At 34.4% G+C, this 15659-nt stretch overlaps 1 protein-coding gene across 2 annotated transcripts in view; it reads right to left on the bottom strand.

Annotated features, from left to right (window-relative positions):
- LOC111148365 (X-ray repair cross complementing 4) overlaps nt 1–15659 on the bottom strand; it is a 337166-nt gene that overhangs the window by 222189 nt on the left and 99318 nt on the right. For both annotated transcript variants that reach the window (XM_022504862.1, XM_022504864.1), the window contains exons 4-5: nt 10038–10204; nt 493–645 (exon numbers count right to left, since the gene is read on the bottom strand). In XM_022504862.1, coding sequence (XP_022360570.1) covers nt 493–645; nt 10038–10204 — 320 coding nt within the window. The remainder of the gene's footprint in view (nt 1–492; nt 646–10037; nt 10205–15659) is intronic.

The raw sequence follows: 15659 nt of genomic DNA, 5'->3' as shown, positions 1-15659 counted from the left end.
AATTAAGTGGATAAATAAAGTAGTAAAACAATAAAAATCAGACTAAAATAATTGTAATTGTCTAAACCATACCAGCTATAAGTCACCTGTGATTCTTCCTTAAAAATCAAGGATGCATCCACTCTCAGAACCACTTGATTCTAAAAGTAACCACTCCTTAGACACCAATATTACAAATGTGTATTCAACTCTGCAGTTTTACAGAAGATAAAGTTTTTATTGTTTTTAATGATGTCTAAGAATTACACAAATAACACTTAGATAAACCACATGCCAGTTTTAAGATTTAAGTGTAGTTATGACAGTGAGCAGACATGGAGAGAACATTTTGAGACTTTTCCAGCCCACTGCATCCAACAGCCACAACATCTAACCCCAGACTATCAAATGATCTCACATTACTAAAAATGGCACCTAACTTTCATTAAGTTTGGGAAAAAATTCCACTTAAATTTCTCTATCTGCCATCTCAAAACAGACAACTCAAAATACCTTTCATGCTCAATGTTCTTTTCTAGTTCTTGAACTTCACTTAACAACTTATGTAAGTTTCTAATCTTCGCTTTCTTCTCATTCAGCACCAGAATAAACCGTTTATAAAGATCAGTCTCCAAAGCTTCCTTAGCACTGACGCATTTTTCAAATCTAAAATGTAAATAAACAAAAAAATAAATCATGCAGGTTTTTTTTAGCATTACTATTATTCAAAGCAATACTGAAGATGATTTCAAAAAAACTTTTCAAGGAAAATACAATTAAAAATCACTTTTATAGATTTTCATTGACTTAAAGTTTTATACAGATAATTAAATATTTAGGATTTATTGTTTATTAATGTTAGTAATTTATGCAGTGAGATAAGGATCAATATTGGAAAATAATACCCAAATACATTTTTAAAACATCTAAATGCCTAAACTTAATCATTTATTTCCAAAAGAGTATTTTTATGGGAGAAATTTCATACAAGAGTAATTATAGCCTATGTTTTCTGTACTTGGCTAGTATTACTGTAATAGCAACCGTGATCTTGTTTTGTGATTAAGTGATTTACCTAATCAGTTTTCCCTAAATAGACTATGAACTGCTCCACAGCAAGAACATGACTTAGGCAGTTCTATCTTCAGCACCACATACACACACTCATGTATGCATTTATATAATGAATTAAAGTATCCAACTTGAAATTTCCAAGGAGAGATTAATGAAGCAGCAAATGTGAAAGACTACATGTCCTCAATTATAGATATATAAGACAAAACATAAAATTTTCTCTATCATTTATAATTCCTTTTACAATGTTCAAATGAGCTAATAAGAGATGATACGGATTTTATCCTCCCAGATATAAAGAGAGCTAACAAGCAGAGACTGTATATATAAGATATGCACATACACATGAACCATGAATAAACCTGTATTTTAAAGATTCAAATATAAATTATTCCAAATAAAATATTATTTTAAATGTAGCCTTGCCTTGCCTAGTTTTCTCTTTATTGTTTATTCATACTTGTTCTATACAGGTATTCTAGCATTTACATTACATATGTATTTATGTATATATATTTCATAGTATTTGAAATACAGAATTTTTCATTGAAAAATTATAAATAAAAATGTCAACATTTGATACCTTTGGTATACATGTCCCTATGCTTTCAACAATCTACTTATCTAAAGAATTAGTGCCTCTTACAGAATAAAAAGGAACAAAAAGCAGTATATTTTCTGGGAGCAATTACAGCACTCATAGTACAATCATTGCCATGGCTGTGAACTCCATAAGGGCAGAGAGCATGTGTGTTTTATTGACTACTTTATCTTCAGTGCCTAATACAGTGTTGGGCGTTCAACAGATGTGGAGAAGCTATTAGAAAATTAATAAAGTGAGTTAATGTGGGCACCTTATAAAGAGAATGAGTGATTGTGAATTTATTTTTCACTCTTTTAACAGCTACTCACCATTTTAACAGCAACATTTTTCATCCCCTTCAGCTTCTAAAAAAATCTATGGTAAATATTAATATAGCAGTACTCCTTTCATTAAGCAAAGTTCTTTAAGAAAGAAGTACACCAAAAAGTGTGGGGTAAGAAAAGAGCCAAAGTTGAAGAGGAACTGCCAATATCAATGGCTTATGTTAAGCAGGAACATGTCACTGCATTTTTTAAAAATCTAATTTAATTTTTTCTCAGTGTTCCAAAATTCATCGTTTATGTACCACATCCAGTGCTCCATGCAGTACATGCCCTCCTTAGTCTAAGAGGGTTCCCCTTTCTCCACATTGTCTCCAACACTTGTTTACCGTCCTGTTAATTTTGGCCATTCTAACTAGTGTAAGATGGTTTCTCAATGTGGGTTTTTTGGGAAATTTTACTTTATTTTTCAGGGTTCCAAGATTCATTGTTTATGTACCACACCCAGCGCTCCATGCAATATGTGCCCTCCTTAATACTCACCACCAGGCTCACCCCAACCCTCCACCCTCTCCCCTCCAAAATCCTCAGTTTGTTTCTTGGAGTCCACAGTCTCTCATAGTTTTTCTCCCCCTCCAATTTCCCCCACTCACTTCTCCCCACCTCCCTGTGTCCTCCATGTTATTCCTTACACTCCATGAGTAAGTGAAACCATAGGACAACTGACTCTCTCTGTTTGACTTATTTCACTCAGCATAATCTCCTCCAGTCCCGTCCATGTTGATACAAAAGTTGGGTATTCATCCTTTCTGATGAAGGCATTAATACTCCATTGTATATATGGACCATATCTTCTTTATCCATTTGTCTGTTGAAAGGCATCTTGGCACTTTCCACAGTTTAGTGACTGAGGCCATTGCTGCTATGAACATTGGGGTACAGATGGCCCTTCTGTTCATTACATCTGTATCTTTGGGGTAAATACCCAGTAGTGCAATTGCAGGGTCATAGGGAAGCTCTATTTTTAATTTCTTAAGGAATCCCCACACTGTTTTCCAAAGCGGCTGTACCAACTTGCATTCCCAGCAGCAGTGTAAGAGGGGTCCCCTTTCTCCACATCTTAACACTTGTTGTTTACTGTCTTGTTAATTTTGGCTATTCTAACTGGTGTAAGGTGGTATCTCAGTGTGGTTTTAATTTGAATCTCCCTGATTGCTAATGATGATGAACATTTTTTCATGTGTCTGTTAATCATTTGTATGTCTCTTTTGGAGAAGTGTCTATTCATGTCTTTTGCCCATTTTTTTACATGATTATCTGTTTTGTGTGTGTTCAGTTAGAGGAGTTCTTTGTAGATCTTGGATATCAGCCCTTTGTCTGTAGTGTCATTTGCATATATCTTCTCCCATTCTGTGGGTTGCCTTTGTTTGGTTGACTGTTTCCTTTGCTGTGCAGAAGCTTTTGATCTTGATGAAGTCCTAAAAGTTCATTTTCTCTTTTGTTTCCTTTACCTTTGGAAAGAAGTTGCTGTGGCCAATGTCGAAGAGGATACTGCCTATGTTCTCCTCTAGGATTTTGATAGATATCTGCCTCACGTTGAGGTCTTTTATCCATTTCAAGTTTATCTTTGTGTATGGTGTAAAAGAATGGTCGAGTTTCATTCTTCCAATTTTAGTTTATGTACTGCCGAAGCGAGCACGAGTTTCATTCTTCTACACATAGCTGTCCAATTTTCCCAGCACATTTATTGAAGAAGCTGTCTTTTTTCCATTGTATATTTTTTCCTGCTTTGTTAAAGATTATTAGACCACAGAGTTGAGGGTTGCTATCTGGGCTCTCTACTCTGTTCCACTGGTCTCTGTGTCTGTTTTTGTGCCAGGACCATGCTATCTTGGTGATCACAGCTTTGTAGTAAAGCTTCAAATCAAGCAACGTGATGCCCCCAGTTTTGTTTTTCTTTTTCAACATTTCCTTAGCAATTCAGGGTCTATTCTGGTTCCATACAAACTTTAAGATTGTTTGTTCCAGCTCTTTGAAAAATGCCAGTGGAATTTTAATCGGGATGGCATTGAAAGTATAGATGTCTCCAGGCAGTATAGACATCTAGAAAGACCTCGAGGCACTTGATTGCAAGACTGATGAATCATAATTTTAGACAAGAGCTTTTGAGAGCAGCTAGGGGGAAGAGATTCCTTATGTACAAAGAATGGTCCATCAGAATAATGTCAGACCTGTTCACAGAAACCTGGCAAGCCAGAAAGGGCTGGCAAGACATATTCAGGGCACTAAATGAGAAGAACATGTAGCCAAGAATACTTTATCCAGTGAGGATGACATTCAAAATGGATGGAGAGATAAAGAGCTTCCAAGACTGGCAAGGTTTAAAAGAGTATGTGAACAGCAAGCCAGCACCACAAGAAATATTACAGGGGGTTCTATAAAAGAAGAACGAACCCAAGAGTGTCATAGAACAGAAATTTACAGAGACAATCTATAGAAACAAGGACTTCACAGGTAACATGATGTCAATAAAAACATATCTTTCAATAATCACTCTCAACATAAATGACCTAAACACTCCTATAAAACAGCACAGGGTTGCAGACTGGATAAAACAACAGGGCCTGTCCATATGTTGTCTACAAGAGACCCATTTGGAACCTAAGGATACATTCAGACTGAAAGTGAAGAGATGGAGAAGCATCTTTCATGCCAATGCACCTCAAAAGAAAGCTGAGGTAGCGATTCTCGTATCAGATAAATTAGATTTTAAACTAAAGACTGTATTCAGAGATAAAGAAGGACACTACATCATTCTTAAAGGGTCTATCCACCAAGAATATCTAACAATTGTAAATATTTATGCCCCCAATACCGGAGCAGCCAACTACATAAGACAATGTTAATTAAGATAAAGAGTCATATTGATATGAATACATTAATAGTAGGAGATCTTAACATGCCTCTCTCAGTAATAGACAGATCATCCAAGCAGAAAATCAATAAAGAAACAAGAGCATTGAATGACACATTGGACCAGATGGACCTCATAGATATGTCGCTGCATTTTTATTTCAGATGCAAGTGTTATATAAACATTACATCTCATTTTCTTGTACTATTTTCTAATGTAACATAGTAAGAAAAATTTTAAAAGATGAACAGAATACATACACCACCAAAATACTTTAGTATACTATAAAATACTTAACACAAAGGTAAATTAAAAACCAATTATAAAAATGTACAATAAAAATCTTGCACATTATATAAAGTTTTAGGAACAATTAACCACTTGGTTATTTATCTGATTTAAATGCGTATTTAATTTCCATATAAATCACTTCAATAATTCTTAATTGAAAGATTATGTGCACTTAACAACTACCAAGCAAATTTCAAAACCTTTATTAAAATTAACACTTAGTACAACACTTGGACAAAAATGAAAATAAATATGAAAATAAAGTATCATGTAATTTGTCTAAAGAATAATGTTAATCCTAATAACTGGTATCACAACTAAACTGTCGAAAGTAACATGTCTGTGATAGGAGTACAAACAAGAGAATAAATGGCATCCTATAACTTAATCTTGCTTGGTTTTAGCAAACTTTTAGGATTTTATTGCAATCAAACTTCCAACCATCAAACTGGTTAACACCTCCCAGACAAAGCTAGGGTGTAGGGGTTGGCTGGACAGAGTATTATTGTAAACAGGACAAAAATTTATTCTCAATTATTAATTTATCAACAAATTTGGATTCTTCTATTCTTCTATTAAATATTCAGTAGCTAAGAAGTACATACCATCTTCCTTACCCTATTTTTTTTATTAACATATAATGTATTATCTGTTTCAGTGGTACAGCTCTGTGATTCATCAGTCTTACACATTCACAGAACTCACCATAGCACATACCCTCTCTCCTTCCCCCATTTTTAATGCCAATCCTCTCTTACAGCATTATGATGCTACAAGGCCTTCCATTATTACTTGTCTCCTGCCAACCTTTCACTGAAAGAAGTAGACTGTTATTAGAAGATGAGGCCATTTAGTGAAGGAGAAACATGGGATTCACTGTCAAGTCAGTGATACTAAAGGAGAACTAACATATAACTAGATTAGACTACAACTAGTCCAAGGATCGTCTCCAAGGAAAAACTCAAACCTGATGAAAACATAAATAATATCAAACAGGAAAGGGCTAATGATGCTTCATCTTTTCAACAGTGACTAGGAAAACAGAACAATAATGTTAAGGTTAATTAGTATCCTGGGACTGACATATCTAAAACTATGACACAAGAAAACTAATTTTAAAAAACTAAAAGGATAAAGACTAAGTATGGAAATAGTGAATATTAGAAATAAAATACTTCTATGCAGGCAAACAAAGAGTCTAAGAATAATATCAAAAAATAATAACAAAAATAGGAGCAGAAACAAGGCAATTTCATGTAAAAATATAATCCAATCTAAAACAGATTAAAAGATAACCCAAAATAAAACATCAGATACATAAATGTGAACATGTGGTGCTTAGAAATCATGCAGTAACCTTTTTACAATCCTCTCTGGCCAAATTTATATCCAGGTCAGGGATGTACAGCAAAAGAAAATGAGAATGGAGTTCAGAGGACAAAGAATGCTACAAAGAACTGGAAAAGAAAGCAGTGGTACAGAGATTTAATAAGGCATTAAGTACAGAAGAAGATGGTAAACAGCTGTTCCTCATCCTCTCTGACAACAGAACAAGAGGAAATGGCCTTCAACTATACCATGAAGGACTCAGATTACCAAGAGATGGAAGGAACAATTTTCTGACTGTGACTGTTCTTAAACACTATAATGGGCTACCAAGGGGAGTTGAAGCTATCTCCTGAGGTCTTTAAAAATCAGACTGAATTCATCTGGATAAAATGTGATTCTAGTTTGAAGGCAGAGATGAAGTAAAAGAGTTTTCAAGGTCTCTTCTATTCTAATGATTCCATGAGTGTCAACCCAATTCAATCTGCTGAGAACTGCCTCCAGTTACAGGTTTAATAACTTTAACGCAGAATAAAGCTGGAGTTTGACTTGATGTCTGAATGCAAACAAAAGACCTATTCAGGAATATGGAACTCAAGAGTTGTATTTGAAACTTAATAGGAAAAACAAGTGAAATAAATATAGCTAATAACTTAAGGATTCACATACAATATTTCTAATGTTTTCTCCTTCACCTAAACTATACAAAATTAAATTGATCCAGTTATGTCACTTGTTCAAAACAGAGCTAAGACCACAATTATTAAACAGTTAATAAAAAATAACAGCAAAAATATATAAAAAGCCTACACATTAAAGCTCATTTTTTACTCATACTGTAATTTATTTCTTATTCAAACTTCATCTATTCTCCACTGTCATCCCAAATGGAAATAGTTTTAGAGTTGGTTCTGATTATAATTATACATGTTTCAGTTATCAAACATATTAAAAAAAACTCCCAAAAAGTAAAAAAAGAAATTTAATCTACAATTCCAGACATACACTATTAACATTTAATTTTCTCCCTCTAGATATTTTCTATCTAAAGATATATTTAGCAAAACTGACATGCTATTCCTCTTTTTGTTAACTACATTTCTCTTCTTAACAGATCTTAACATTTTCCATGGTACAAGCACATGGGTATATGACTGGTTTTTGCTCATATGATATCCCATTGTGTATCACCTTTATTTAGGACCTATATCCACCATAGCTTCTAAGGGAATTCTCACCATTATTTTGTGTCAGTCATTCCCTCACACATACACAGTCTGAAACAATGACGGGAAAGAAATGATTGGAGCATGGATGGACACTGATATAAGAGTATCAGAAGCTGCCCAGAAAACTGAGCTGTGGCCAGGCCTAACATGATGGCCACCACTCCAATGATTTTCTACTTCCTATGTCTGCAGTTACCTAACTCGCTATGCTCATGCCCTATTTCTAATTTCCCTAAAGAGTCTTCATCAGTACTACTGCCATACAGAAGATGGAGATAGAAATCCTTTGCTCATTTTCCATCATACTAAGGCTCTAGGGAGGGAACATTTAAGAAAGCACTGCTTGGCCAAGACCAAGAAGTATTTACAGCTCCTTCAATGCCCACCTTCTCCTATGATAGGAAAGAAACCCATTTGGGAAATTTGGAAAATAGAGCTAACTAATCTAACATGTGGAATACAATCAAGAGCATAGAATTCTCTGGAGCAGGCTCACTGTCCTCTGGGGGCTAGCACAATGGAACACATTGCCAACCCCTGAAGAAAATATGTGACCCAGTATTTACAAGAAAAGAATAGTTGGAGCATAATAAGCCTGGCGATGAGAGATATGGTTGTACTTCTGGTTAGATAGGAAACATTTTGCCACAATAATGCAAAAGCACTTTCTGGACAGTTCAGCAATAGTAAATCAAGGATCTGGGGGCCATATATTATACACAGCCCTCCCCCACTGTTTTACAGCACAGGGTGCGTTTGTCTCCACCGTCTCATCTTTGTTCCCTGCTGCTTTCCAGTCAAAGGCAGTGGTGGTGAATACTGATGAGGTAACACCTCTTTCAACCTCTGGCAGACATTTTAAAGCAATTTGTTCAAGTACCAAGTACCCAGTCTGCATTTTTGTGGACAATTTGTGAATCAAATTTCCTATCATCTTGAGGGTATTTTGAGTTTTAAATATAATGGCTTATCACGGCCATACTACATCTCCTTTAATTTGATTTATTTCACATATAAAAGAGAAAAGCATATCCAAACTACAGATAAAGACCAAAACCATGCTTTCTAGCACAGATATTTGATATTGATTCATACTAACACGATTTTAAAGAGAAAGAGGAAGAGCAAAATTAACTTATTTTTCCCTATGGTTTCCTAATATTTACATAGTTGTGATTTGGTCTCATTATTTTTATATAATTGGGGATAAAAGTAAATTCAGAGATAAAAGAGAACAAGAAACTTTCTTAATATAATAACTAAGAGTCAAATATAGTCAGGTTTTAGGTGTTAAGTTTACATGTCTTACATTAGTAAATGTAATTGGATATACAGAAACATAATTCCTTCTGGTCAACACCCTTTCCACAAATCTAGATTGATAGTGGTAAACACTTCACATTTTTCATATACTCTCACATTTACTTACCCATCCATATAAAACAATCTTAAGGATTGTCCTAACAAGATCCTAAGTTGGAAAATTGTTCTTATGTTTTAGAGTTACTGGTTTGAATGAAAGATAAAAAGTCCACTGGACATACTGGATATAATGATAATATTATTATCATTTTATATACATTCCATGTAACTCTTTCAGATGTTGCCACGTATGTATGTACCAACATGTGCATACGTTATATGTCTCTGTAAAAATATAAATGGTCACAACATACCATTTTGTTTCCTTCAAACATCTTTTACATAACAGAGTAATAAAAAATACACCCTGGGCTGGCCTAGATTATGATACAGTGAAAAAATGCATAATAAGAAGTGACGTTCTTCACCATTTAAAAAAAAAAAAAAAAGGAGGCAAAATCAGGAAAATAAAGGTTTCCAAATGTCTTATCTAGTAAACACAATTACATCACTTTTTTAAAATGCTGGTAATATGAATTCTCAATGAGCAAAATAAGTCTATATCAGGATCCAAAGCACACAGCATCTGAAATAGCTACCATTTACATAAAGAGTCCATATAAGTAACGAATTGGCATATTTATACTTTGTGTACCTTTTTATTCATTATTAATCCTATAATTTGAGGTAAATTAAATCTTATAAATATCAACTTCCTAAATTTTGGTTAATATTAGTGGCTCCTGATTCTCATTGCCTGATTACTCCTTTTGTTCATTAGTTTGATGATACCACCAAATACTAATGACCTAAAAGTGTTAACATACTCCAATAATGTATAGTAATGACCAATAATTTGGTCTAATCATGCTAAGTAAAGATTTTACATTAATATATGCTAGTCTACATATATAATAAACTTACAAATCATTAACTTAAGTCTATAACAATATAAGGAGAGCTTAGTGTTTTTATAATACAAGAACATTAGCACATACCGTCCTTGAACATCATTCCAATCTCTCAAAAGCCTTTCATTTTCCTTCTGCAGGTGCTCATTCTTGGCTTGGTTTTCTGTGATGGTGTCCAGGCAATCACAAATAAGTTTTCTAATGACCTCAGCTGGACTTGCAACTTTCTCTAGACTGAAAGAACCAAGTCTGAACTAGAATGAAAGGAAAACATAATTAGTTTGGAGAGAATATCAAGATCGATCGAGTGGGATCTTCTGAGTGGGAAAAAAACATAAGATTCAAATACAGTGCATTTATCAGATATAAATACAGAGAAGAAAAACTGGGCAACTTCCTACCTTTTATGGAAGTTTATCATGTAAATCAACATATAACTCAAAAATAATTTGTGTGTTAAGTCACTCCTCCACCTCCTAGCAGAGAAGAAAACAACTAAATACCATATAAGCATACTACCGCTTTTTAGTACAACTTAAGTCACTACTCAGAGTAAGAAAAGGAATTATACACAAAGATTTTTTTAAAGATTTTTTAAATGTATTTATTTGTCAGAGAGAGAGTACACAAGCAGGGAGAGCGGCAGGCAGAGGGAGAAGCAGACTCCCCACTGAGCAAGAAGCCCGACGCAGGACTTGATCCCAGGACCCTGAGAGCGTGACAAGAGCTGAAAGCAGAGGCGTAACCAACTGAGCCACCCAGGCATCCATATACACAAAGATTTTTAACTGTACTTTCTGTTACTAGTAACGGTAACAGAGAATAAGTGACATAATCTATTTCTGAAGAAAGGAAAATTTTGGCAATAGTTAAAAGAAATACAGGGTTTTAGGAAACTGATAAACCCGGGGGCACCACTCAGTAATTACTTCTGTATCAAAAACCAAATAAATTACAAATAATACTGTCCAATGTCAAGTTTGTATACTTCTTACTTCTTCATAAAGGTAAGACTTAAAAAATATATCTTCTACTAGAAGGCACTTTAAAATAAGATAGTATAATATGGTATTATAGTATGGAATTTATAGTATGGAATTTAGAAGGGGATACCAGTTCTCTTCATTTAGCAGATAAAGATAATACAGTGATTTAATCACAATCATAATTATCCTTACTATTAAAATTATTATAACAGATAAATGTAAGACTTTTAACATGATAACTATTATTATATAGTTACCACATCTCACAGTTGAAATTCAACTCAGGCATAACACACGTACAACTCATCTAATCATCACCAAAATGAAACTATTATATCCACTTCATAAATTAGTAAACTGCGGTTCAGAATCATTATCTAATATATTCAAGGAATAAAGCCAAAATCCTGCTATGCTATGCTATTACGCTATTTCCTGACATAAGAAGATAACCTAATTAAAAAACTAGTGGAGTACTTGGGTGGCTCAGTCAGTTAAGCATCCAACTTTTGGATTCTGCTCAGGTCCTGATCTCATGACTTGTGAGATGGAGGTCTATGTAGGACTCCCTGCTCATGGGGAATCTTTTTGGATATTCTGTCCCTCTGCCCCTTGCCCCCCCACCCCCACACTCTCTCTGTCTCTCTCAAATAAATAATTCTTTTAAAAATAAATAATAAAAAAATAAAAATTTAAAAACTAGTAAGAGGAAGAATTAGGTTCACAACATACACATAATTTTTTTACCTTTTTTTATTATGTTCAGTTAGCCACTGTATAGTACATCATTCGTTTTTGATGTAGTGTTCAATGATTCATTAGTTACCTATAACACCCAGTGCACATCACAACATGTGTACTCCTTAATACCCATCACCCTGTTACCTCCTCCCCCATTCCCTTCTCCTCTGAGACCCTCAGTTCGTTTCCTGGGGTCCATAGTCTCTCATGGTTCATTTCCTTCTCTGATTTCTCTCCCTTCAGATTTCCCTTTTTTCCCCTGTCGTCCTCCATACTACTGCTTATGTTCCACATATACGTGAAACCATATGATAATTGTCGGTTTCTGCTTGACTCCTTTCAGGTAGCATAATCTCCTCCAGTTCTATTCACGTCAATGCAAACAGTGGGTAGTTACCCTTTCTGAGGGCTAAAAAATATTCCATTGTATGTATGTAACACATCTTCTTTGTCTATTCATCTGTTACAGGGCATCTCAGCTCCTTCCACAGTTTGGCTCTTAAGGACACTGCTGCTATGAACATTGGAGTGCATGTGCACATTCTTTTCACTACATCTGCATCTTTGGGGTAAATACCTAGTAGTGCAATTGCAGGCCACAGAGTAGCTCTATTTTTAACATCTTGAGGAACCTCCATACTGTTTTCCAGAGTGGCTGTACAAGCTTGCATTCCCACCAACAGTGTAGGAGGGTTCCCCTTTTCCCACACCCTCATCAACATTTGTTGTTTCCTGTTTTGTTAATTTTTGCCACTCTCACTGGTGTAAGGTGGTATCTCATTGGGGTTTTGATTTTAATTTCCCTGATGGCTAATGAAGTTGAACATTTTCTCATGTCTCTGTTAGCCATTTGTATGTCTTCTTTGGAGAAGTATCTGTTCATGTCTTCGGCCCATTTTTTGACTGGGTTATGTCTTTTTTGACTGCTGAGTTTGAGAAGTTCCTTATAGGTATTAGATATCAGCCCTTTATCTGTAATGCCATTTGCAAATTCTTCTCCCATTCCCTGTGTTGCTTCTTAGTTTTTTTTTTTTTTTTTTTTTTGACTGTTCCCTTTGCTGTGCAGAAGCCTTTTATCTTGATGAAGCCCAAAAAGTTCACTTTCGCTTTTGTTTCCCTTGCCTCTGGAGACATGTCTTGAAAGAAGTTACTGTGGCTGACGTCCAACAGGTTACTGCTTATACTCTCCTCTAGGATTTTGGTGGATTCCTATCTCACATTGAGGTCTTTCATCCATTTTGAGTTTACCTTTGTACATGGTGTAAGGGAATGGTCCAGTTTCATTCTTCTATATGTAGCTGTCCAGTTTTACAACACCCATTCCTGATTCAAACTCTTCAGAGAATAGGGATAGAGGGAACATTCCTCAATAGCATAAAAACCATCTATGAAAACTCACAGTGAATATCATTATCATCCCTTTAAGGTCAAGAATACAACAGGGATGCCCACTCTCCCCACTATTGTTCAGCATAGTACTAGAAGTCCCAGCCTCATTAACCAGACAACAAAAAGAAATAAAAGGCATCCAAATTGGTAAAGAACAAGTCAAACTCTCTTTGTAGATGACATGATTCTTTAAGTGGAAAACCCAAGACTCCACCCCCAAATTACTAGAACTCATACAGCAATTCAGTAATGTGGCAGGATACAAAATCAATGTGTGAAAAATCTGTTGCTTTCTCATACACTAACAATGAAACTGCAGAAAGGGAAATAAGAGAATCAATTCCATTTATAATAGCACCAAAAACCGTAAGATAGTTCGGAATAAACCTAACTAAAGAGGTAAAGGATCTATACTCTAGAAACCACAGACTGCTTATGAAAGAAATTGAGGAAGACACAAAAAGATGGAAAAACATTCCATGTTCACAGATTAGTTCATGGTTTGTTAAAATGTCTATCCTCTCCAGAGCAATTTACACATTCAATGCCTACACATAATTCTTAAGAGACTCTAATAACATTGAGTGGCAGAACTAAGAACAAAACTGAAGGGTTTTTGCTGTTTTTGTTTTTTGGGCCTTCCAGATCAGTAATTTCTACTGTAGTAGTCATCTAATAGAAACATTTCTAAAATGTCTTGCTTTTGAAAGATTATTTCTATAAATATATTCAAACTGAGAAATATTTAATGGTGACTGATAATTCTGAGAAAAATTCCTATTAGTCAATTTAGAAATAAAGCTGAAAGTCAGTAAAGACAAAACCTGATATTTGCAATCTACATGGCATTTTATAAGACATTTCAGTTAATTTATATAACTTAGGAATACTTAGGATATTTAGAAATTTTCAGGATCATTTAGGCATAATTTAGCAACATTTGGGTGTTTAACCCCACAAAGTAAACTTTTCTGGACAAATTGTGGTTACTAAATTACTTTAAATTTTCAGGTAGAAAATGAAGTTCACGTCTTACTTAATACTACAAAAAATCTGGGGTGCCTGGGTGGCTCAGAGGGTTAAAGCCTCTGCCTTTGGCTCAGGTCATGAACCCAGGGTCCTGGGATCCAGTCCCTTATTGGGCTCTCTGCTCAGTGGGGAGCCTGCTTCCCTCTCACTCTCTGCCTGCCTCTCTGCCTACTTGTGATCTCTGTCAAATAAAAAAAAATAAAATAAAAAAAAATCTTAAAAAAAATACTATAAAAAATCTGCCAAAAGGTTTAACTACTGATGATTCCTAGGAAATAAGAAGTCTTATTGACACTCACTTAAAATGTAAAAGAAAACAAAGAATATTAATATTCTCCAGGATTATAGTACATTTTAGAGGACTGAATAGCACTGCTCTTGCCATAAAAAAAAAATATGTATTTGTGTGTGTTTTTGAGATCTAAGCAGATATGTCTGTTTAATTCTGTTTTATCTCACCTTTTCCTATTACTTATCAACAGGGAAATCAGACTAAGAAAAATTGTCCTTTATTTCAATGAGTACATCCAATTATATTAGGCTTAAATATGTAAGCAAAATCAAGCACTTTAAGCAATGTTTACCAAATGAAAACCTAGAAAAGTCTAAGAAGTTTTATTTTTTCAGTTCAAATTATTTCAAACTATTTGTCATTTTTTATTTACTTATTTATTTTTCATACACTTTAAATGGCCTAAAACATTTGCAGTTTTCATATATAACTAAACATGAGTCTTTTTAAAAGCATAGGAGTTTAAATAAGACAGTTTATCTGGGGTGCATGGGTGGCTCAGCCGGTTAAGAGTCCAACTTTAGATTTCTGCTCAGGTCAAAGCTCAGGAACATGAGATAGAGCCCATACTGGACTCTACTATGGGCTAGAAGCCTGCTTAAGACTCTCTCTCTCTCTCTGCCCTCCTTCCTCTGCCCCTCTCTACCTCACTCTCTAAAAAAAAAAAAAAAAAGAAAGGAAGGAAGAAAGAAAAAAAAATATACACACATATAAAAAGAAAGGTTTATGTGTGTAAAGAATATATAATTTGAAAGTAAATTTAAGGGGAAACATAAATCTAAGCGTTTACTTCTTGAAGCTTTTCTTAGTATAAATACATACACACAAAAGTTAAAGAACACCTACAGAATATATAGAATATAACTCTGAATTGATATAAAATAGAAGAAAATTTAAGCTTATTGTTATATAATAGACTATGTTATCAGTAAAACATAAATCTACAAAATGACTCTGTATTCTCTCATTATCACAACTGTCAGGCAGCTTTGACTAAGACAGACATTTTTAAAAAGAAAAGAGTTTTTCATTATTTGGAAGTTTCAACAATGCCAAGTAGATAATGAATTCATATCACACTTTTATACAGAATAAAGTAATTGGTAAAATACAAATGCACAGACAAGCATAAGTCCAGCTGCCTATTCATCTATTTTAGATGGCAAAGGAAGAAGGAACCAATTCTAAATCACTAATAAGCAATTTCTTTCAAAATACCATATAAACCTATATATTCAAATTCCAAAAGAAAAGTCATAAATCTCTTGGCTA

Source organism: Enhydra lutris, unplaced genomic scaffold (genome assembly GCF_002288905.1).
Source record: "Enhydra lutris kenyoni isolate GAN:26980312 unplaced genomic scaffold, ASM228890v2 scaffoldscaffold19, whole genome shotgun sequence".
NCBI classification, from domain to species: domain Eukaryota; kingdom Metazoa; phylum Chordata; class Mammalia; order Carnivora; family Mustelidae; genus Enhydra; species Enhydra lutris.
This window is presented reverse-complemented; position numbering and strand designations above follow the sequence as displayed.